General features: G+C 40.8%; 1 protein-coding gene across 1 annotated transcript; it reads right to left on the bottom strand.

Moving 5' to 3' along the window:
• Positions 1–8,984: 8,984 nt before the first annotated feature.
• Positions 8,985–9,446, bottom strand: LOC147418367 (uncharacterized). The gene is made up of 3 exons (XM_086507103.1): positions 9,395–9,446; positions 9,155–9,210; positions 8,985–9,089 (listed from the first exon to the last, which is right to left on the bottom strand). The coding sequence occupies exons 1-3, from the start codon at positions 9,444–9,446 to the stop codon at positions 8,985–8,987; spliced, it is 213 nt and encodes a 70-aa protein (XP_086363229.1).
• Positions 9,447–24,085: the final 14,639 nt, after the last annotated feature.

The raw sequence follows: 24,085 nt of genomic DNA, 5'->3' as shown, positions 1-24,085 counted from the left end.
GAAAATCTCATGCAAATGTATCAACGAGTGTCAGAAGGCTAAGGATTCAGTGGTCAAATCTGTTTCTGATGTGCACCGTTGCGAGGGTGCCCTTGACACCATCCGAATGCACTTCCCTGACGATGCCAATGTACCAACAGGCTTGCTTGACAGCCTCCAAGAAAAATTTGACCAAGCAAAGGCCACCCTACAACAGGCACACGTATGCTTTTAACTCTATCTGGTTGTAGTATAATACCTGCAAAGTACCATACGGTATGATTTTCATACCAGTAGGATTATATCATATTCGATAAGGGTAGATGACAATACTGGTAGGATTATACCCTAACGGTATGATTAGATCCTATCGATATGATTATATCCTACCGGTAGGATGTTATCTTACCGGTAGGATTTAGGATATAATCCTACCGATATGATAACATCCTACCGGTATGGTTACATCCAACCGGTATGATAAAATCCAACCGGTTTGATGTTATGCTTCCGGTATAATGTTATCCTACTGGTATGATGTTACCGGATGTTATCCTACCGGTATGATGTTATACTATCCAATATAATAACATTATACCGGTGGGATAACATCATATCGGCAGGATGTAATCATACAGGTATGATAACATCATTATACCGATTTTCAAGCATTCATACCGATTTTATACCTGTTTGACATGTCTGATAATAGAGGTCTCTTGCCTACAGGAATAATTATCCAAATGCTTGGACCGTGAGGAAACCTTTGGTCTCTATGTCACGTTTGTGACAGACATGATTAGTCAAACAATGCTACCTGAAACCATAGTCTTGCCTGCACGAGTTTCAGCTCTTGGACATAGTGTTGTTCTCATTGATGTGTGCAATGCTTGTGGTGTAAAAATTCATGATCACAATCGCTCAAGCCATGTTGTTCTATTGCCTTGTTCACATGCATACCATGCATTCTGCTATGCTCACTTGGCTGAGAAAGGATAGTGCATGCTTAAGGATTGCCCCGGAGTTATTTCTGCAAAAGACCAATCCCTTCTAAAGAAGAAGCCAGTTGAACCATGCCCAAAAACAGGTGAGAAAATTGTTTCAATGGGTAATTAGGTGGTTGATTTTTGTCTTCTTTGATGTTTTTTCAGGTGGTTGATTTTTGTCTTCTCTGATGTTTTTTCAGAGTCAAGTTGCTTCAGAACTACTGCCGATAAAGACACAGGGAACGATGCAGTGACGCCTGCATACAAGACACCTGTGGAGGTATTGCTTGATGAAAATGTCCCTGGTAATGCTGAGAAACCTGTTTCGGAAACAACAGAAGAAGAACAAAACTTTGAGGTAAAGGAGCAGAGTACGACTGGTGCTGAAGGGAAAACCCAGAATGAGGAAGACGATGTGTTGCTAGACACTGGCGTGTGGGTGACAAGATCAAAGACCCCGAGAAAACGAGGCCAACGTGGCAAGAGTAAGTTTTTTCATTGATTATGGCTCTAATAAGTGATATTTTGCTGCACAACTTTCTAAAGCTGATGGTCGTGTAGATGTCAGGCTAGAGGGAAGTTCCGAGGAGACCCTTGCTCAACATATAAGAAAGGCAAAAAGAAAAAAAATCGACAAGACTAGAGATGAGAAGCCTGAAATAGAGCAAAAACGCAAGGAAGAGGAAGAGACCCAGGGGCAACCAGAAGAGGAGATGGACATAGAGACACTAAGGAGATGCAGAATACCGGCACAAGTTCTGACCCTTAACACAAAGCCTGCAAAAGATTATAGTTTGTCCCCCCTATATTTATTTTTATGTAACCACTTTTGAAATTAATATAACTTTCTTTCCCATTCGACGTCTCTTTCATCTTGTGCCTAATTTTTGAACATTGTGTGTTTTTATTGTATGATTTCAATCTATAGATATGTCCTAATTGCATATTTAAATTTGAGTCTTGTGTAATTTTGCATTTATAGATATGTTTTCAGTTGAAGAATGGCGCCTTGCAGATAGGTTCAGGGCTGACAAGCAGAATGGCAGGGCTGACATTCGTGCAATATGGAATTGCGTGTTGTCTCCTGCAGTGCTCGTGTTTCCTCTATGGTATAGACTAATTAAAAGAATCCCACTGATATGGCCAAGGCCACCTCCTCCGTTGAGCGTCCAACGTAGGGTTCTCATTTTGGACCTTAATGGATTACTGCTCAAGAAATTTGATGTAAAATATGGTGAAGAATTGCCCCACTGGCCAGAAATGCGGTATGTTGTTGAAGGGGATACATAGTTTTGGGTAAGGCCCGATGCAGAAGTGTTTCTGAATTTTTGTTTCAGATGGTTCGAAGTGTGGATATGGAGCTGCTGCGAGTTTGAGAAGCTCAAACACACGCTAGCGACAGTGTTCCTTGACCACCACAAAAGATTCAATAGAGTGGTAAGTCAGGCGCAGTGCACAAGGGCCCCTTTTAAATTGGGCGCGACACATAAACCGGTGTTCCACAAGAATCTCGAAAATTTTCCTGACCTACCACCTGACACACTTATCTTTGATGATTCTGGATATAAGCTAATGTTTAATCCATTGGGGTCATTTCTTGTTTTTCCCAAGCTAGAAAAGCAGTCTAAAGAAGTGCGCGCCTATTTTCTGTCAACCACTGTCATAAATTGGCTAGCACACTGGTTGTACTCTAAGGACATAATTGAGTATACAAAGAGGACTGTAATTTGTATAGATGGACAACCTAACGACACCTATGTGTATCGTTTTTATTGGAAATGGCGGATTGAATTTTTTAAGAAGAAAGGAACAGATCTTTTATATAAAAAGAAAGCTTCATAAAGTCTGTGAAGTGGGCGACTTTTGTCGATGTATTTTTTTGTCGATGGATGTAAATGGAGAATTACTAAGCCTTCTTGTCAATCAATGTAACAGAATTTATGTATAATACATTTACAAGCAAGTTGCACGGAAATACGTTGTATTCTATATTTGAAGTATCTTGCAAATAAAAGGAGAGGGAGGGAGAGAGAGAGAGAGAGAGAGAGAGAGAGAGAGAGATAGGGACTGGTATGATACTGAGGAGTTACTGGTATGATACCGGTATGATACTGAGAAGTGACTGGTATGATACTAAGAAATGACAAAGAGAGAGAGAGAGAGAGAGAGAGAGAGAGAGAGAGAGAGAGAGAGAGAGAGAGAGAGAGAGAGAGAGAGAGAGAGAGAGAGAGAGAGAGAGATAGGGACTGGTATGATACTGAGGAGTTACTGGTATGATACCGGTATGATACTGAGAAGTGACTGGTATGATACTAAGAAATGACAAAGAGAGAGAGAGAGAGAGAGAGAGAGAGAGAGAGAGAGAGAGAATGTATGATATGGGTATGATACTGGGAAATGACTGGTATGATACTGTATCATACCGGTATGATACTGGGAATTGACTGGTATGATACTGGTATGATACTGAGAAGTGACTAGTATGATACAGAAATGATACTGAGAAGTGACAAAAAGAGAGAGAGAGATAGATAGATAGATAGATTTTATTATCGTCCTCGGAGGTCAAATATGACCTATGGGACCAAAGTTACATGTGATGTAGTATGTGTATGGCTGATGAGTGACTCTTGATGCTCCAAAATTATAGTGATGAGAGTCGCAATAGAGAGCCGACACTTTGGCTGGGAGAGGAAAGTGTGTAGGTCTAAGTTATGGCTGAAAATGTGAGAGAAGCAAGTTCAGATGTGATCAAAAGCTAAGCACTCTAGTAGTGTGTGGTACTCAGACTCTCGGACTTGCAGTGAGCATAATGTGCACAATCGATTTGACTCTTCTCCATTGCCCCAACGCCCTATCTCGCATCGAAGGAAATGGGAGCTAAGCCGAATTGCTGCGATAGTGCGTATCGCAGACAAGGGAATAGGCTCAAGCATGTAAGTGTGAGTACGGTTTCCTCTCTCAGCGAAGAACATGGTTTTGTAGTTGGGAGCAATATAGGTGGTGTAATGTATGAAGCGTGACCCACCGGATTTCTCCCAAGCCGTAATACATTGGCGTTGTAGAAAAGCTTCATTCACTTGAGAGTCAATTGAAGCATCATGTAGCAAGTGCATCCCATCTCCCAAACCACTTCTTTATGTCTTGCATCCATCCCGTGCTCAAGATCTTGCTTTTATGCGTCTTTTGAACTTTTTTGCTTGCTTCCCATGCAATTGTAGGAAGTCGATGTGAGGGCTTTTGACGCATCTTTATCATATACTCCACAACCCTTTCCATGCCCATAACCTCAACTGGAAGAGATCCCGACTCAAGAAGTAGGAACATATATGGTGTTTGTGTCTTAACTTGGAGAAAGTTTGTAAGAAAACGCTTTTGGACATTCTCAAACTCTTTCCAAGTAGACTTTGAGATGCTCCCGCCCCACACTTCAACTCCATAAAGAAGAACCGGTGTCACCAATGCATCAAAAAGATACTTCTTGAGAACCAAACACTTGATGTTTCCCACATTACACATGTTCTCAAATGCATAATATGCTCTCTTTCCCGCTTCCAAACGACGCATATCACATTCATGCCACTTGTGATTGGATGGAACCTCAAGGCCAAGGTACTTAAAGCTCTCAACAACTTCAAGTGTCTCGTTGTTGTACACAATGCATGGCTTCTCCTTATGGTTGGTTTTCACAAGCATAACCTTTGTTTTGGATTCATTTACAATCAGCCCACTATGCAAGCAAAAGTTCTCAAGGACAACCATAAGCTTTTGTGCATCTTCTAAAGTGTGTTCTAGAAGCACTACATCATCCGCATACAACAAAAGCATGATTACCGCATTGCAAATAGTGACCTCTTCAATGCCTTCTTCTTGCATAAAGTCAAGTACCATTTGTTCCAATTGATCGATGCATAGACCAAAGAGAGTTGGTGACAATGGACATCCTTGTTTAACCCCAATAGTGCTTACAAAAATTTCTGAAATTTCTCTTCCCATGCGCAATTGACAAATCACCTTCTCATAGATTCGAGAAACCGCAAGCATAAACTCACTTGGCACTTGGAGTTCTTCCATCCTTCTCCACAAATTGTTACGTGGAATCATATCAAAGGCTTTCTTAAAGTCCACAAAACAACAATACAATCGCTTGCCTTTCAACCGACTTTCCTCCATGAGAACACGAAGAGTGACAAGATGATCAATGGTGCTATGGCATCGACGAAAACCCGCTTGTCCCTTTGCACGCTTGTCATTCTCTTCAACCCAATCACTCAATTTCATCTCCATTATGCACCCAAACAACTTTGCCATAAGAGACCCAATCATTATAGTCCGGTAGTTGCTTACATTCTTTATATCCCCTCCTTTATGCAAAGGCTTAACCCAATTAGTACTCCAATCATAAGGCATACCATGTTGAAGTGCAAGGTTAAACATATCACACATCCACTCATGGGTAAAATCTCCCGTCCATTTGATCATCTCCGGCTTGATACCTTGAAGATCTCCCGCTTTGCGAGTGGCCAACTTTTCAAGCCCACCGCATACATCCTCAATAGTAAAAAAAGACGGCATACATGGGAGTGAACCATAAAATGGCATTTTTCAGTATTTGCTTGCTCATATAATTGCCTACAATGTGTGTACATATCCATTAGACTCAAGTTACCAAAATTCTCAACCCGCTTGCCTCTCAAGTTTCTCCAAAATCTTCCACATGCATGTGCCTTTTCTTGGACTTGAAATTCTTGTTGCTTTACTTCCCATCTTCTTCTCTTCTTTTGAATCAATGCCTTGTATGTATGCAAATGACTTTGATAGTTGTCTTTGTCCATAGTTGCATCAAGCTTTATCAAGGACTTTCGAGCATCTTGACATTCTTTATCAAACCACCTTTTGCATGATCTATCTTTGTTGATACCATGGAGATGCTTTATGGCAAAGCATTCTTCCGCACAAGAATAAATAGCTTTCTTGAAAGCTTCCCATTGAGTTTCCAATGGTGCATCACATTGAAGCTTTGCCATCCATAATTTTTGCTCAACCATTTCAATGTACATTGGTGCCCGTTTGAAATCCATACATAGTGATAACTTCTCTTTCCTTTGGCTGGGATTATCATACTGAGTTGCTTCTCCACATGAAAGGTCAATACATAAGGTGCGATGGTCGGATTTCGGGTCCATTGACCAAACATAAAACTCTTTATGCGATACATGATGGCTTCAGAGAGTAGCATATAGTCAATCACACTATCCCCATTATGTCTCCTACATGTAAATCCATTGGTTCCACTCCACAAAGATACACCATTGGCAATGAGCATACCCGTGCTATTACACATGTGTAAAAGTAACTTTCCATAGTGATCCGGCTCTTTCTCATCCATTGAAGTACGATCATACAAGTGAACTTCCTCTAACTCCCTTGAAATGTATGGCATATCAAATTGTTGTTGAGTATCATGTTGCAATGTTTTTGTGTGAGCATTCATATCCCCAAATACAATAACACCACCTTCACCTTTGAAATAAGCAATGTCCTCTTCCAAATCAGAAAATGGTTGATCTCTATCCATGCAAGCATAAAAGGGAGAATCATGATGGGGAATGTAGCAACCGGCTACAAAAATGGGTGCTCTTTTTGGTGTCATAATTTTCAGCCATACATAACGTTTGTACTTGTCATCTTTCACAATTGATACAAAATCTGCCAATCCTTTCTTAACCATACATGCTAACCCTCCTTGTCCTCTTCGTTGCTTGAGATTCTTTGACCACATCAATGAATGTACATTGTAATCCTCCAAGCCGTTAATCCTTTGTGTATCATGCTCCCAAGTTTCAACAAGAAGTACAACATGGGCTTTGCTTGTTAGTTCATCAATGCCAACCCCCGCATTCCATGGGTATCCATTACAATTCCAAAAGCATATTTTCAATTGTAACTCGGTCTCACAGGTCACGCATTCCTATTTTCTTGAGAGACTTGTCTCCTCCTTGGGCACATTTTCTTCATGAGAGATCTCCTTGTTTTTATTATTCTTTTCCTCATGTGCCTTGCGACGCATATTTTGTTGCTTAATAGTGCGATATTCACATACAAAACATTTTGTATCCCTCAAATAGATCCAATTATTATCAAGGATAATCTTTCGCTTGGTCTCATCCGGCATGGTGCATACAATTGGCCGTTCTCCCGAGTGAGGAGCTCCTTGCTTCCCCACTCTATGTGCTCCATAGACCATAACTCCGGACATGCCAAAGTGGGTTTTGAAGAAATCTTCAATAACAATGGCAAGAGAAGGAGGTGTCTCTAACTTCTCTTTGGGAATTCCACGAATAACAATGTTCTTGGAACGTCGCTCCCGTTCCTTCAACTCCTCCACATCCACATTCTCAACATTCTTTGTTTGAACCATAGCTTGCATGAGTGAGGAATTAGAAACCACATTGCTACCACATACATCAGCCCAAGAGTTGTTTGTGCATACATTTTTCATGTCGCATACATCCCGGCTCATAGTGTCAAATTTCTCCTCTTTCAATACATGGTCATGCTCTACTTTGCTCATCCGCTCCTTCAAAGCATTCAAGTCCACAAGAGAGCGTTTACATTCCTTGACTTCCTCTTCAAGTTGCATCAAACGTGTTGTTTGCATCTCAAGTGTCCTCTTGAGATTCTCATTCTCAACCACAAGTACCCTTAGTGTGCCATTCTCCATTGCAAGTGCTCGTAAGTCTTCGCCTTGTTTGTTTACGGTCTCTTGCAATGATACCAAGTACGCCATGATCATGGTTTCCGATGTCGTTGGTTGGGTGGTTGTGTTGCTATCTCCACACTTAGGAGATTTTGGATCATTTTCCACAATGGTTGTGGACCTTGTTGAAGAAGAAGAACCCTTGCGAGTGCCGGAAGACATTGTATGTAAAATAGGAGATGAGAATCAATTTTGTTGAGCCTGTTCACTTCGGAAATGCTACTACAGAAACGCCTTCTATAACTTTGAAAATTTCTGTCTTTACATCAATGCGTAGAGGACTTCGTGCTCTTCGATTGAGGCTATAGATCACCCAAATCGGAGTTCGGATGAAGAAGTTATGATCAAAAGAGTGGACTGCTGTCTACTAGGTCAAAAAAACGGCTGCGTTTTTTGAGAGAGAGAGAGAGAGGGAGAGAAAGAAAGAGAGAGGGAGGGAGGGAGAGAGGTCCTTGAGTAGCGAGAGAGAGAGAGAGAGAGAGAGAGAGAGAGAGAGAGAGATGGAGAGAGAGAGAGGGAGAGGGAGACAGTTCAGTTTACAGTTAAAGGTAGATATACACAAAATTATGCATTATGCATTTCTTAAGATGGTTACAACTCAAAAGGCATACTATTGTAGATAGACTCACTGACATTAAGTGATATTGTATATAGTTTTGAGTTGCTGAGATGGGGTATCATGGGGATTTTGATTGCCCGAACAAGATGTGAATATATGAACACCTCTGGCTTTTTGTCCAAAAGCTCGTAGGTTTGCTCATTTATCATACGATAGTAAAACCCTTTGATAGCATATGATCCTCGCCCAATGATATTGCCCCAGTCATCTTCAGCGTCTGAATGAAACTCCTGAATAGCTGCAGTGCATTTCACTATATAGAAATCCACTTTTTCTTCATTGTCATTTGGTGCGGGAACAACAAAATTATCACCAACAATAAGAGCTTGACTGAGGGTGTCATAGTGTCCTTCATACGCTGCATCCTCATTTATTTCGTCGTCATCGTCTTCCCCTTCCTCTGTAGGCTCCAAAATAAGGTATGTCCAGAAAGGAACGTGTGACTTGCTCACACATCTCCTCCACTTTTCCTGTTTACATGCACTATAGAAACAAGACAGTGAACGTGTTCTCAAAGCAGTTGTATCATGCTATGAATATGCGGAAACAGAGTGCATTGAGCGGGTATTTTTTACAGCCTTTACATCCCAATTTTTTTCCCTTTCGACATCTCCCAATTCAATCACTCAAAAAATCCTGCTTACATAATGGGCCTGAATGCATAGGTGGCTGTAACACCATCTGACAAGGTCTGTCTCAATAATGCCACAACATCTGCAGCACAGTCTATCTTTGGGTAGTTTGGCTGCAATTGGTATTGAGTTAAAGACCTTTTTATCACTGCTCCCACACCGTCGTGTTCTCCCTTACCATGGCCAGATCCAAAAAAGTTCCAAGACATTTTCCATCCCGTAAAAACACTGTATCTGCAATTTATTCAATGGATAGAAGAAGATTAATATACTCTTGGCATGATAAAATTACCAAAAAAAAACATGTATTATAATATTACTGATGTTAGACAAGCATTTTATTACAACTTTAATGCCAATATTATAGGTCTCTATATTAAAACCACCTTCAGATAATGTTTGTTAGAACATGGTATACCTAGCAAGGAAATAGAATGGTCTTCTTGCTTTGAATTGTGAAGCTGCTCCATCAGACCATACCCAATGACGCCTTATGTTTAGACCAAATTGCTTTAGCCATTCTGCATGTTTCAAAAAATAGTGTTGAACAAAATGTGTGTCATGCTGCTTGTCATCTGAAATGAAGAAGTGAATTTTCTTGTGGATGTCACCTGCATAATATAAAAATCAAAAATTATTGAAGGCTTAATACAAAAGAAATAATACTGATCTAGGGTGATATCGTTACCTGCAATTCGGAAATATGTTATGTAAACAAAAATAGTTACTTGATTTGAATACCAGTGCATGGACAGAATCTCATTTTGTTCTTTGAAACTATAATTTTCAGCAAAGTCAACAACTGACACAACAACATCTTTTGGAAAGCTTTGTATACATTCCTTATATTGTTCTGCTTTCCATCTATACACAAAATTATGCATTATGTATTTCTTAAGATGGTCTTTGCACATGACTGAGAGATCCTGGCATGATATTTCCTTATGTGACAAGACTTTCCTTTTCTTCTTCAGACCGTCACGCGCAGTTCCTATGTCTAGGTCCCCAAAAATCTTCACCACAATCTTTTTAGCAATAAATGCAGCCTCTGCAGCACAAAAGTCTAACTTATCCTGGCCACACCTTTTACATTGACCACTCAAGCAGGCAAGGGCATGGAAGGTGGACGTATCTGATTTTGGACATAGTATAGAGTCAATAAGGCCGTTACACTCTTGATAGGGGTTTTTGGTGCCTTGCATCCACCATTGTCTTTGCATATGTTGCATTGACATTGGCAAGCTTTTCCATGCAGACCGAATACAGAACTTCGCATGTGATTTATGGCATCCTTTAGGAAGGACATTTGAACATGTGAAATGCAGCAGCAAATATATCGGTCTCTCAATTTCCGCAAAAAATATGGCTTCATGTACTCAAACGCCCGCTGCCTTATTACAATTTCAAGGTATTGTTCTTTGAAGTTGAGAAAGAGTTCCACCTACAATGAAAGACATATATGGTTAAAGAACATTGAAGAAAACTGCAGGTTTTTATTATCTTTGAGGAAAACTGTTACATTACTATAAACCAGTATTTTTATTTCAAACCACTATGTTTTTTCACTTAATTGGTTAGGTAAACCAGTATATATGAACACATGTCCTTGGTACGTACCAGTGGTATATAAGTGTCAACCAGTGCAAATGTTCTTACTGCTGATCTAAACCAGTCTTTTCATTTATAACCGGTATGTTATTTACCTAACCAATACAAGTGAGCACTTAGCCACAATGTATACTAGTGAGAAATAAGTGTTAAAAAGAATGAACACATGCCCTTGGTACGTACCAGTGGTATATAAGTGTCAACCAGTTCAAATGTTCTTACTGCTGATGTAAATCAGTCTTTTCATTTATAATCGGTATGTTATTTACCTAACCAGTACATGTGAGCACTTACCCATGATGTGTACCAATGAAAAATAAGGGTTAAAAAAATGAACACATGTCCTTGGTACGTACCAGTGGTATAAAAGTGTCAACCAGCTCAAATGTTCTGACTGCTGATGTAAACCAGTCTTTTCATTTAAAACCGGTATGTTATTTACCTAACCAGTACATGTGAGCACTTAACCACGATGTATACCAGTGAGAAATAAGTGTTAAAGAAAATGAACACATGTCATTGGTACGTACCAGTGGTATATAAGTGTCAACCAATTCAAATGTTCTTATTGTTGATGTAAACCAATCTTTTCATTTAAAACCGGTATGTTATTTACCTAACTAGTACATGTGAGCACTTACCCATGATGTGTACCAGTGAAAAATAAGGGTTAAAAAATGAAAACATGTCCTTGGTACGTACCAGTGGTATATAAGTGTCAACCAGTGCAAATGTTCTTACTGCTGATGTAAACCAGTCTTTTCATTTAAAACCGGTATGTTATTTACCTAACCAGTACAAGTGAGCACTTAACCACGATGTATACCAGTGAGAAATTAGTGTTAAAAGAAATTAACACGTGTCCTTGGTACGTACAAGTGGTGTATAAGTGTCAACTTGTTCAAATGTTCTTACTGCTGATGTAAACCAGTCTTTTCATTTAAAACCGCTATGTTATTTACCTAACCAGTACATGTAAGCACTTAACCACGATGTATACCAGTGAGAAAAATGTGTTAAAAAAAATGAACACATGTCCTTGGTACGTACCAGTGGTATATAAGTGTCAACCAGTTCAAATGTTCTGACTGCTGATGTAAACCAGTCTTTTCATTTAAAACCGGTATGTTATTTACCTAACCAGTACATGTGAGCACTTAATCACGATGTATACCAGTGAGAAATAAGTGTACAAAAAAATTTACTGGATATGTAAACAAGTATTTTCCTTTCAAACAGATATGTTTTTTACCTATCTGACATGACAAACAGTACATGTGAACACTTAACCACTATGTATACTAGTGAGAAATAAGTGTTAAAAGATTTTTACTGGTTATGTAAACCAGTTTTTTACCTAACCAGTTTATACATATCATATGCGTGTGAAAGTATGCGTCTGCAAACGTATGTTTCAGCAAACATACGCGTATGATAAAAACTATGTTTCCATTTATATTCTCCTTCACATCCAATATTTATCTACTCTTAGTCTAGGACCAAATACAGATTCCCCTTATTTACATTTATAACTTCCTTCATATCCGATTTCATATCTACTCTTATCAACCCAATTATAGTGAATATAGGTCATGAATGCAAATATTAGAAAACAAAAATGGATATAGTGAAGCAAGTTATTACATGAGATTGTTCAAGAAGATGCACAAGATGTTTGACATATGAATTTCTTCCAATACGCTTTCTGCACACATCCTTCTTATTGGGTGAAACACGAGTGTTAGACATCCAAAAAGAGAAGATCAACTCTTTCTCATCAGGTGTTATGAAACCACGATCCATTGGCTGTCGAGCACAAAAAGAGATTGGCAAATTGCCATCACCTGCTGCCCTCAACCGATTCTTTGCAGCTATGAAGTTCCTCTTGTGCAAATTTAGCAACTTAGATTCAGCTGAAACATTCACTTTTGAGGTAGATGTACACTCAACATTCATAAGCATTGTGGTGATGAACCTTTTAAGAAAGAGCTCTTGTCCACTCTTGGGTAATTTGATTGAATCTATTGTGTTGCGTATGTCTTCAACAAAGGTTGTTTGTTCCCTGGGCATTTCAAGGTCTCCAAGAGAAGGATGATTGACAAACTTGCACAAAATATCTGAGTGTGATGCAACATCGAGGGCCTTTGTACGCTGATTGAAGAGCATAACAAGGTCATTGCAAAGTCTTTGACGCTTTGCAGCATCAGCACCATTTTGATCATTATCTTCCTCACGTGCTACTTGCTCAAGTTTGCTCTTAGCACGCTGCTCCCTCTTTCTCCTAGCATGATATTCCTTGACCACATCAACAACAGACCTAGCACACAGTTCACAGTGCCGCTGAGAGAAATCACATACAATGTGAGATTCTTGCTCCATGCTAGAGAGGGAGAGATTGAGCGAGGTGATAGGCCTACAGAGAGCAAGAGCAGTATATGACAGCAATAGATGTGTGATAGGCCTACAAAGTAAAACAGCAATCTGTGCTCCTACACAGAGAGTTAGAGAGAGACACGAAAACGAGCGAGTGGGAAGACAAAGATCTGGCTGACGTGCATAGTTAAGAGCTACAGAGCCGTCTTCTATATTTGAAAAAGAGACGTGGAAATAGTAATGGTATAAAGAACTGGCTGACGTGCATAGTTAAGAGGTACAGATCCGTCTTCTATATTTAACAAAAACCTGTGGAAATTCTATATTTAATTAAAAAGCTGTTCAAAAGAATATATCGAATTGAACTAATAGAGATGGTTTTATGTACCGGTTATAAAATCTCTGTCCGGGACAAGGTTTTTGGTCCACCTATTCATGCATCCTCCCTGTAAGCAGGAATGCATTAGATTTAGTGAATACAAATGTTTGGGGTCCGACAAAGACTGCATCTATGGGTGGATGCAGATATTATGTGAGCTTCATTGATGGCCATACAAGGAAGGTTTGGGTCTACTTCATGAAGCAAAAAAGTGAGGTGTTTATGCATTTTTAGAGTTTGAAAGTTATGGCTGAAAAATAGATTGGGAAACATGTAAAATGCTTCAGGTAAGATGGAGGAGGAGAATATTTCTCCAATGAATTCATGGTTTTTTGAAAAAAGCATGGAATTCAAAGAGAGCTTTTCATGCAGGTATACTTCATTCGTAGAAAAATGGTGTTGCTGAGTGGAAGAACATGTCCATTGCAAAAGTTGCTAGAGCATTGATGAATGAAAAGAATATGCCTCATTGTTATTGGGCTGAGGCTATTGCTACACTCGTGTACATTATGAACATGAATCCTACTACTGCTGTAGTGAATGATATCACACCAGAGAAAAAGTTTTATGGTGAGAAACTAAATGTATGAGATTTTAAAGTGTTCAGATATATTGCTTATGTGCGGCTCTCTCAAGCCTAGCCAATCACAAGCCTTGGCCACAACTAGAAATAAAGAAAGCCTTTGGACAAGTGTCCTCCTTTCCCCTTTGAGAGAGAGGGAGGGCTTGATAAATGATTTAACAATTAATTTAATTAGCTAAATTTGCATTGGATCTCTCTAAGGGTCAACCAATAGGCTTTAGGCACACCATGAGAGAAAACGGATAGTGTTATTGTACGCATACTCTACAAGTGGTAGATACTTCTCCCATTGTAAGCGCTGATCTACTTCTGTAACATAAGTCTTTAGTAGATTGAGAATTGTTAAGGTTAGCTATCTCACTTTGGCCAGCCGTTTGTGGGGGTGATAGGACGAAGAGAAATTCAACATTGTACCTAGATTTTCAAAGAGACCCTTCCAAAAGTTACTAGTCATTCTAGGATCTTAATCTGACACGATGGATGTTGGCAATCCATGGTGTTTGAAAATCTATGATATGAAGAGGGTTTCCATTTGGTGTGTCTTAATAGTCTTTTTGATAGGAATAAAGTGTGCTTGCTTGCTAAACCTGTCGACTATTGTCCATATTTCCGTATTCCCATGGATAGACTTGGGTAATCCAAAGATAAAATCCATGGATATACTCTCCCATGGCGAATTAGGGATTGGCAATGGCTGGAGTAATCCAAGTTGCTTCCCTCTATTATAATTTGTCTTTTGACATATCACACATTTGGATACATACTCTTGTATGTCCACTTTCATGGTGGGCCAATAAAAATATGTCCCCTCTATGCCCCGCATAGGGAGGAGCATGAGATTCATACATCACTTTCTCACGAAGGGAATGAGTAACACATAGCCTGTTTCCATGGAGAAGATAACCATCCTGCAAGGTGAATGGTTCCTCTTTCTTCCCTAAGGCAAGGGATGTCATTATGTCTTTAAAATCAAGGTCAGTAGTGTACTCATCTATCATGCAAGATAGATCATTGTGAGTTGCTATAGACACCGCATTTGCCCTTAGTCATTGTGATAATGCATTGGCCACTTGATTATTCTTGCCAACAATATGAGCAATATGAAAATTGAATTGCGAAAGAAAATTTTCCCACCTCATTTGTTTGTCGGAGAGCTTGGTTTGCGTGTCATGAAGTACTTAAGAATTTGGTGATTCGTTTGTAAGATGAATGGAGTCCCCAATAGATAGTGTTTCCAAGTGTCAGGGCATGTAGGACAACTAGTAGCTCCTTCTCATAGATTCCTAATACTCGCTTGTCAGAATTAATTCTTTGACTCTCATATGCTATGGCATACCCTTCTTTGAGCAAAATTGCTCCAAGGTAACCTCCACAAACATCACATTGGACCTCAAATGGTTTTGAGAGATCCGGTAGTGTAAGTATGGGTTGAGAGGTAAGCTTTTCTTTAAGCTTCTCATCAAAATCACTTTTCTCTTTAGCAGTCCATATGTAAACATTTTTCTTGGTCAAATCATATAGTGGTCCTGTTATTTGGGAGAATTCAGCTATGAAGCATCTAAAGTATACACACATACCAATAAAGCTTTGAGAGATCCGGTAGTGTAAGTACGGGTTGAGAGGTAAGATTTTCTTTAAGCTTCTCATCAAAAGCACTTTTCTCTTTAGCAGTCCATATGTACTTAACATTTTTCTTGGTCAAGTCATATAGTGGTCCTGCTATCTGGGAGAATTCAGCTATGAAGCATCTATAGTATGCACACATACCAATAAAGCTTTGTAGGTCATGTAGATTCCTTGGATTAGGCCACCCTTTTATTACCTCAAGCTTGGATGGATCCATATGGATACCATCTTGAGAGATAATATGATCTAGGTATTGAATCTCTTGGAGGAAAAACTCAAATTCTCTTGAGGAGTACAAGCGACACCTCCAGGTAATATTTCAAGTTGTGAGAGAGAATAAGCTTTGCATTAATCAAAAGAAAATTCATACAAGAGATTCAATATTTAGCTCACATTATCTCTAAAGATGGTACCCATATGGATCTAGCAAAGTTAGAGGTAATAAAAGGATAGCCTAATCCAAGGAATCGATAGTCCCAACTACAAAGCCTTTTAGGTATATGTGCGTACTATAGACGCTTATAGAAAAATTCTCGATAATAGCAGGCCCATTGTAGAAGGCGAGGACAGTCTCAGCAGGTAGGAACTATCCCTTAGAAGGACAGAACAGTGGGTCAGTAACATCGATAGTAATTACCACGGGCAGTTACTACAGTAACTACCAGGAGCTATAAATAGGACCCAGTACATGTGATCGGGTTCTTGCTTCTTAGTCCTCTTGGCTTCCCACTTATCTTTCGACTTTAGCTTCCAAGTATTTTTGAGCTACAATCTCTTCGCCTTTAACTTCACCTTGTAATCATTACTGTTGTAATCATTTGAGCTTCAACCCGTTACACCTTGTACTGGTTATCCTTGAACTATGAATCTGAAACTGCAAACACTTTTGCAGTTGTCCAGTATGTCTCTCATCTCAGTATACTATTTCAATCCAGTCTCAGTTCTGTATTCCAGTTTCACTAACTGAACTGAGGACTTAACAGTAGATTTAAATTCTAACACTGGAATCAGCTATCTGAAGAGAACAACTCCAATTCCATTTTGGTGATCACGGTGGTTAGAGCCGTTTGCTCGTTGACCAAAAAAATCTTATCTCCTAATTAGAATTTTTTGCTGTAGTAATGGCACCCAAAACCAATCGTGGTCGTAAACTGTCACACCGCGTCGACCCTATTCCTGAGGAATCAGAAAGAGACTCTGATCCTAAGAAGGACCCGGTGACTAAGACTGAGGCTCAAGAGGAGCACAGTCATGCTGATGAGGCCAAAGACTCTAAGAACTCCAGTCAATCCGGGAGGAGAAGGGATGAGCGGGAAGAACGCAAGGCAGGGAGTGTCAAGACAAGGGTCCTACGGGGCAAGGCCCAACCTAGGGGGTCAGGGACCTAGGCCAAGGGCCGGCTAGACCAGTGCGGACTGGGGATCCGTTTAGGGCAAGAGCTAGGAGCTAGCCTATATAAGGGGCGGCAGGCAGGAGGATCCGAGGTTCAATTACCCTAGGTCTTACATTGGTATCGGAGCAAGGGTTTCTAATTTGGGAAGGCACAGCCGTGGTCTTGCATGCTTTTTGCACGTCGGGGTCACTGAGGGCGTGGAGACCATCTCCTGTGAAGGGGACAAAGAGGGCGGGACTGCGTGGGCAAGCGCCCTTGGCAAGGAGAACCGCTGAGCGAAGGTACTCCAGATCAACCGTGGGCCGGCTCAATAGGAGCGCCCCGGGATTTTGAGCAAAGTTCGACACAACAACATCTGCTTTTGCTCCTCGCAGCTCTCCCCCTCACCTCCGGAGCCCTCGCGCTGCCTGCCGGATTCGCCATCGCCTGTGTAAGCTCTTTTTTTTTTTCACACACAAAGGGCGCCCAACCCATTTTAGGTTAGAGGCTAAAGGTTTTTTACATTCAAGGGACGGTACCCACAGCGGGTACCCCCCCCCCCCCGTCCCTCTTGTGAAGTTGGAGCAAGGCTCGGCATACCGACAAGGGTCGGAGAATTTTCATCGACACCCTCAATTTTTGGCAGAGTTTCAAAAATTGCAGAGTCATCTATGGGGCATTTGAAGGATTGTTCTTCTGCTATTTTTTAGAGTTCTGCAGGTTCGGAAGACCAGAATTTGTGGAACAAAAGTTGGCAATTGACATTTGCAAGATCCTTCATCAAGTTCGCATACGGGGAGTTTATTGGGAAGCTCGACTTTTGAGACACCTTCAAGGTCATCGGCAATTTGAAATTCCTCGGCAATTGAGCCGCCGAGCGAAAGTTAGTATGGCTCATCACCGGCCTCTGTGTTCGATACGGCTACAAACTTTTTTACACTCCAAGGTACTCTTTTCTCTTTCGGTCATACAACACGGATTTGCCATGAGTGCGGAACTTGATGATAATCACATGTTTCACTTTGAATCCTTGGCGTCTGCTTCACCGATGGATGCCGTGTGGCCGGATACTCTCACGGAGGGTACCCACGTGGCAACCGGGATGGACGATGCATACCCAGGCCGTCTATCTTTCTCTCCGCAAGTATCTACACCTCCTCCTCAGAGCGTGTTTGATATTCTAGAGGATGATAGTAACTTGCCGGATGCCAGGGAGTTTGTCACTTGACAAGACTGGCAAACTTTTGATGCCCGATTTTGCAAGCTAGCTGTAAGGGTCCAAATATTGGTGACGCAAGTAGAAAATCTCACACAACTAATTTACAGAATGCTACCAGAATCAGCTTCTCACTCGCCAGCAACCCAAGGGGTTGTCTGCCCAACAATTATGACCAAAGAGGTCCGGCAGGTACAAGAGAAATCGGTTGTCGATACAGATTTGGTCGTGACCTACGTGGTCAGGAATTGACTTTCACAATCAGATTTCCAATGTGCAAAGCGTCAAAAATTATGTTTTTATTGCTTAGGCACGCATCAAAAGAAGCAGTGTCCACATGTCCGACGAATCAAGCATGATGCATGAGTTCGTGATTTGAAATAAACTCCAGTTTTGGTGCACGGCACAGTAGTTCTATGGCTTTGCCATTTTCTCATACTTGAATATAAATTTTTAGCGTATTGTAAGCTTTTTTCAATTGGGTACTATTATTCCGACTTTTACAGTTGTCACGGTAGCCACGGGCTTCCGTTTTTGTATGCAAGGCATGCTACCCAGGTGGTATAAAGTACGCTCTCACACAATCACTCGGTCAAGGACAATATTATTTATGCATTGTTTCCCATAATTTTATTTATGGTTGCTATCAAGGCACACACCACTAAAAAAGAACCTAAAATTTCTACTGGATTCAATGGCAAGGTGCCCTATTCAAGTCCCCATACAGTCACAGCCCATACACGGTAGACGATCAAGATATGACTTGTGTTCCCTCTCGCGATGCGAGCATCATACAGTCAGATTGTTGCATGCTTATAAGATAAGCTGCCAGTTAGGCATAAGATGTCTACGAGCACACATTCTGGGCACACACACTAGAAATGTCAGGAAAGTTCCTTAGCCCAGCATGCTCTTCTGTTGGTTCTTCATCTCTTTCTCTAAGGAACAAAATGAAAATTTTCTAAGAAGTTCTATTTCATGTTTCACTACTGAGTTCTCCTGAGCCAAGATGCTCTAAAACTCTCAGCTAGAAAATGAGCAAGGTGCCATCCACATTAGTCTTCATCGGTTTGACGATTTTACACTAATTTCCATGATGATTATGAACCACGTACGCTGGCTAAGAGCTATTGCTAAACCTAAGATAAGATCCATTTGCTGGTATTCCTTGCAAGATTGTTCTCAACATCGAACAGATCTAACCAGTAGAGTACCCATTGACATTAATTGACAAGCAAGCGTCTTGTCATTACAGATGTTTAGGGTGTCATTTTCGCACTACATATTTTTAGTGCGATGCTCAAGCGAGTTTTTGATAATCTTAAAATCACACCAGCTGATCTCTACCACGGAGTATAGACACAACAATCAGTTGTGACAACATGGTTGTCCATAAGAGCTCAACAGTTCACTTGTCTGGGTCTCTTGCTCTCTCTATAGCACTACAGAGTGTCTATGGACATACTGTTTTGGGGTAAGACCCGGCGGGTGATTGCTACATCACCCCATAGGCATTAAGGATCACAGTTTGATCTGCATTGAGGATCACAGTTGATCTCTCCCAGCTATACTTTCAAGGAAAGAATTCCGCGATCTAACACACGCGGTAGCAGATGGACACACTTTTCAAGTTGTTTCCAATCATTCTGCACACGTTTGACTATGTTGGTTACTGTTATCTGCTAGTTGAGCAGTTTCTACAAAGATTCTTACCAAGGGGTTTGACTACGTAGATTCTAATCTATGGGCTTGGATTGCAAAGGAAACACCCAGAGTTCCCAGTGCAATGCTGTTTGTTTTTTCAAAGTAGGGGACGTGCTCCTCTCCATTTGAATACAGGTAAGTGTACATTACGTACAACTCTCCAACTACGCATCTATTGAATATGCTTCCCTTGCCAACTTGAATCAAGCATGGCTTGAGTATGAAGTGGTTATAATGTTTCTAACAGCAAGGCTATGTATTGCTTAAGAAGCGTATTCTTCAAATAGAGGAAGTATCATCTCTATTGCATATCTCTACATGCATCACAGAAAATGCATCTTCTGCACTCCAAGCACAAGCATGGCTTGTGACAGTTATTTGAAACATTAAATTTTGTTGCCTACATTGTTGGTAAAAGCCCAAAGATATGCTTGAAAAATCGAATCAAGCACGGCTTGACTCCCAACCACCTGGCTCCGAAGCACGGCTTCTCAGCGGTTCACTTTGATGCAAAAGCATAGCAAATTCGCGATGCTTTAGAATCTCAAGGAGATGATCGGCACAACCTATTTCTTGACTTGATGAAGGATGCTTGCCACACAACACTAGCCAATTTTGGTTGAAATTGCTCGACAAGGTCAATTTTCCTTTGCTACGACATCTGTCTGTTAGCAGGAGTCTCTGTAGCTATGAGCACAGAAACTCCATAAGTACTTATGTGAAGCAAAGCTTCAATTTCTACATCTTTCATTGAAGCGGGCCACGTTTGGCATATGCTATGAGCATACACAATGGGGAAGGAATAGGCAAGGTGTTTGCAGGAGGATTCAATTTTGCAAGTTATGGCCTTATGTACCAGACGAGTGTATAGGACATACGAGGGCGTCTGGGCAGATATGGCTATGGGCCGTTTTGGAATGAGTTTTTCTCCCAACTTTCATGACAATTGGTTGCAGCAACAACGACCAGGTTAGCCAAGTTTAAGTTTTTCTTATTTCTTCCTGTTTACACTTTACTTGACAATTTTATAGGAAGCATGGCTTCAAGGAACTGGCAATTTTAAGTCATCCTCATACAGTCACGACCCTACACGATAGATGGTCTAGATTTAGCTTGTGTTTTCTGTTGCCTCTCTCGATGAGAAGCGTCATACAGACAGATTGTGGAATGCTTATAGGATAAGCTGCAGTTTAGGCATAAGATGTCTAAGAGCACACATTCTGGGCACACACTCTACAAATTTAAGGAAAGTTCCTCAACGCAGCATGCTCTTCTTTTCTCTCTTTTCCTTATTTCTTTCAAGAATAACGAAACTCTTCGAAGAAGCTTTTGATACATATTCTGCTCATGAGTCAGCTTGAGCCAAGATGCTCTAACTCACAGCTAGCACATGGCTAAGATGCTACTCAAATTAGTCTTCATCAGTTCGTCGATTGCACACTATTTTGCATAAGGGCTATGAGCCAAACAGGCTAAGAGCCGATGTTAGGACAAGGGTAAGACCCAACTATTGGCATTCTTTGGGTGATTGTTCTCAAGATATACCCAAGGAAGTACACATCAACGTTAATGGACAAGCAAGAGTCTTGTCATTACGGATGTTTAGGGTGTCATTTTTTCACTACATGTTTTCAGTGCGACACTCAAGTTGAGTTTTTGATAATCTTCAACTCACAGCAGCTGATCTCTACAAGAAAGTCTAGATGTAGCAGTCAGTTGATCTCTACAAGAAAGTCTAGATGCAGCAATCAGTTGCGACAGCATGGCTTTCCATAAGAGCTCGGCAATTCAATTGTGTGGGTCTCCTGCTCTCTCTATGGCACTATCGAGTGTCTATGGAAATACTGTTTTGGGATAAGATCCGACGGGGGATTGCTACATCACCCCATAGGCATTAAGGATCACAGTTTGATCTGCATTGAGGATCACAGTTGATCTCTCCCAGTTATACTTTCAAGGAAAGAATTCTGCAATCTACCAAACGCAGTAGAGGACGGACACACTTTTCAAGTTGATTCCAATCATTCTGTACACGGTTGACTACGCTGGTTACCGTTATCTGCTAGTTGAGCAGTTTCTACAAAGAGTCTTACCAACGGGTTTGACTTCGTAGATTATAATCCAAGGGCTTGGATTGCAAAGGCAACACCCAGGGTTCCCAGTGCAATGATGTTTGTTTCTTTCAGGTAGGGGACATGATCCTCTCCATTTGAATACAGGTAAGTGTACATTAAATTCAAAATCTCCAGGTATGCATCTATTGATTTGGTGTTATTCCATTTTTAGTATGTTTTGCTTGGTTTTTCAAGACGTCTAAGTACGCTTGAATGCTACAGAGCCATGCCAAGGGCATGTCGGCAAAAAGTATTTTGGGCAAAATGTCCAATCTATCTTTCTGTCTTATGTTGTTACGAACCTACTTGTAGGGTTCAATTTGGCACATGTTGTCACATGGGATACAACATGGTCTAGGAACTCAAGGATTTCGGTTTAGCCAGTGTGGAGCACGATAATGAGGATCCCTCTCACTCTTGTCGCGGAGTGTTTTGCAATTCCTCCACACACAAGTACATCTTGTACTTGACGGATGTTCTTTTTTACACATCCTTACATGAGACATATTCCACATGTAGAGAATATGAGTCTCTAGACTGACACGGGTACCATTATTTCAATTATGTGTCACGACAAAGTCCCTAGGTGTTGGTCATATCTGGTTTCTAGACCATTTTTAGCACAACGTATCAGGAGCAATTTTGTGGCCAGAAATTGTCGGATACTAAGGTACAAGTACGGCTAAACAACATTACAGATGGTTGCAAGGCTATAAGTTGTTAATGAAAAAGTTTCATTGTCTATACCGAGAAGTGATCAATGTTTCACCTTCTATTGTGATTCAAATGTTTTAGCAAGGCTTACAAAAGATTGCAACTAAAAGTATTTAGTTTCTTTTCAAAACTATTCACATTTCTTTTAATGTGTGCTACGCGCATCACATTTGCCATAAGTATTGGCAAGGATCATTATGGATATACAGGTTTGGGTTAGTTTTTGCTAAATGCATGCACACTAGGTGTTATGGGCCCTAGTGTTTAGCAAAGGCTGATCTGGAACGGCATGCATATTCTTCAAGTTGGTGCTTATGAAGCATCTTGCACTCTATGTGCACTAGCTCTATGAGATTACTTTTGGGTCTACTAATCACCAATAGAGGTCATGGCTCGGTTTGGGCGTTAGTGGATTTTTTCACGTTAACCATGACGGTAATATTGGACATTGTTGATTCCTCACCAATGTTATACATTACTGTGATTCCCCGTTTACCACTCATCTGGAATGACTGTCTGTAAACCGTGAGGAAAACACACCTCAGTACTGTCAGTTACCCAAGGGGATAGGCAGATTACAATGAGTAATCTTGTGCTAAAGGATCTGCTAGGAGCATACGTTAGCACAACGCAATTATGAATATATGATTTTCTCCCTATTCTAGAATTTGCTTAAGTACGGTTTTCGACTTTGAACACCTGTTGTGGTGGGGTTGGAGATTGTGGTTACTCCTTTATAGTACTCAAGTGAGTTATAAATGGATTTACCATCTAGACCCAAGTGACTCTTAGTTGTCGCTACTCCTTTACAGTACTCAAGTGAGTTATAAATGGATTTACCATCTAGACCCAAGTGACTATTAGTTGTCGCTACTCCTTTACAGTACTCAAGTGAGTTATAAATGGAGTTACCATTTAGACTCAAGTGGTTGCAAACGGACAACAATGTTGAAAATCAAGATGTTGCTCTTGGTTTCATTGAACCTCCTCACTGCACCAACTATCGGTCATACAGACAACTGACTCACTTACAGGATGTCAATAAAGAAAACATCAGTATTCTTAAGAAGATATTCCTACTTGTGTTTTCGAGGACGAAAACTCTTCGTTAAGGGGGGAGTAATGTCAGGACAAGGGTCCTACATGGCAAGGCCCAACCTAGGGGGTCAGGGACCTAGGCCAAGGGCCTCGACTGGACCAATGCGGACTGGGGATCCGATTAGGGCAAGAGCTAAGAGCTAGGCCTATATAAGGGGTGGTAGGGAGGAGGATCCTATGTTCAGTTACCCTAGGTCTTATATTAATGTCAGGACAAGGTTCCTACGGGGCAAGGCCCAACCTAGGGGGTCAGGGACCTAGGCCAAGGGCCTGGATTGTACCAGTGCGGACTGGGGATCCTCTTAGGGCAAGAGCTAGGAGC

This window comes from Adiantum capillus-veneris, chromosome 30 (assembly GCF_014529385.1).
Source record: "Adiantum capillus-veneris isolate H3 chromosome 30, ASM1452938v2, whole genome shotgun sequence".
Taxonomy (NCBI): Eukaryota; Viridiplantae; Streptophyta; class Polypodiopsida; order Polypodiales; family Pteridaceae; genus Adiantum; species Adiantum capillus-veneris.
This window is presented reverse-complemented; position numbering and strand designations above follow the sequence as displayed.

Coding starts and splice junctions, on each gene's coding strand:
- LOC147418367 (XM_086507103.1), bottom strand. CDS start 9,446: ATGGAGCAGCTTCACAATTCAAAGCAAGAAGACCATTCTATTTCCTTG. Junction 9,211..9,394: donor CCATTCTATTTCCTTGCTAG/GTATACCATGTT, acceptor AATAAATTGCAG/ATACAGTGTTTTTACGGGAT. Junction 9,090..9,154: donor CTTTTTTGGATCTGGCCATG/GTAAGGGAGAAC, acceptor TACCAATTGCAG/CCAAACTACCCAAAGATAGA.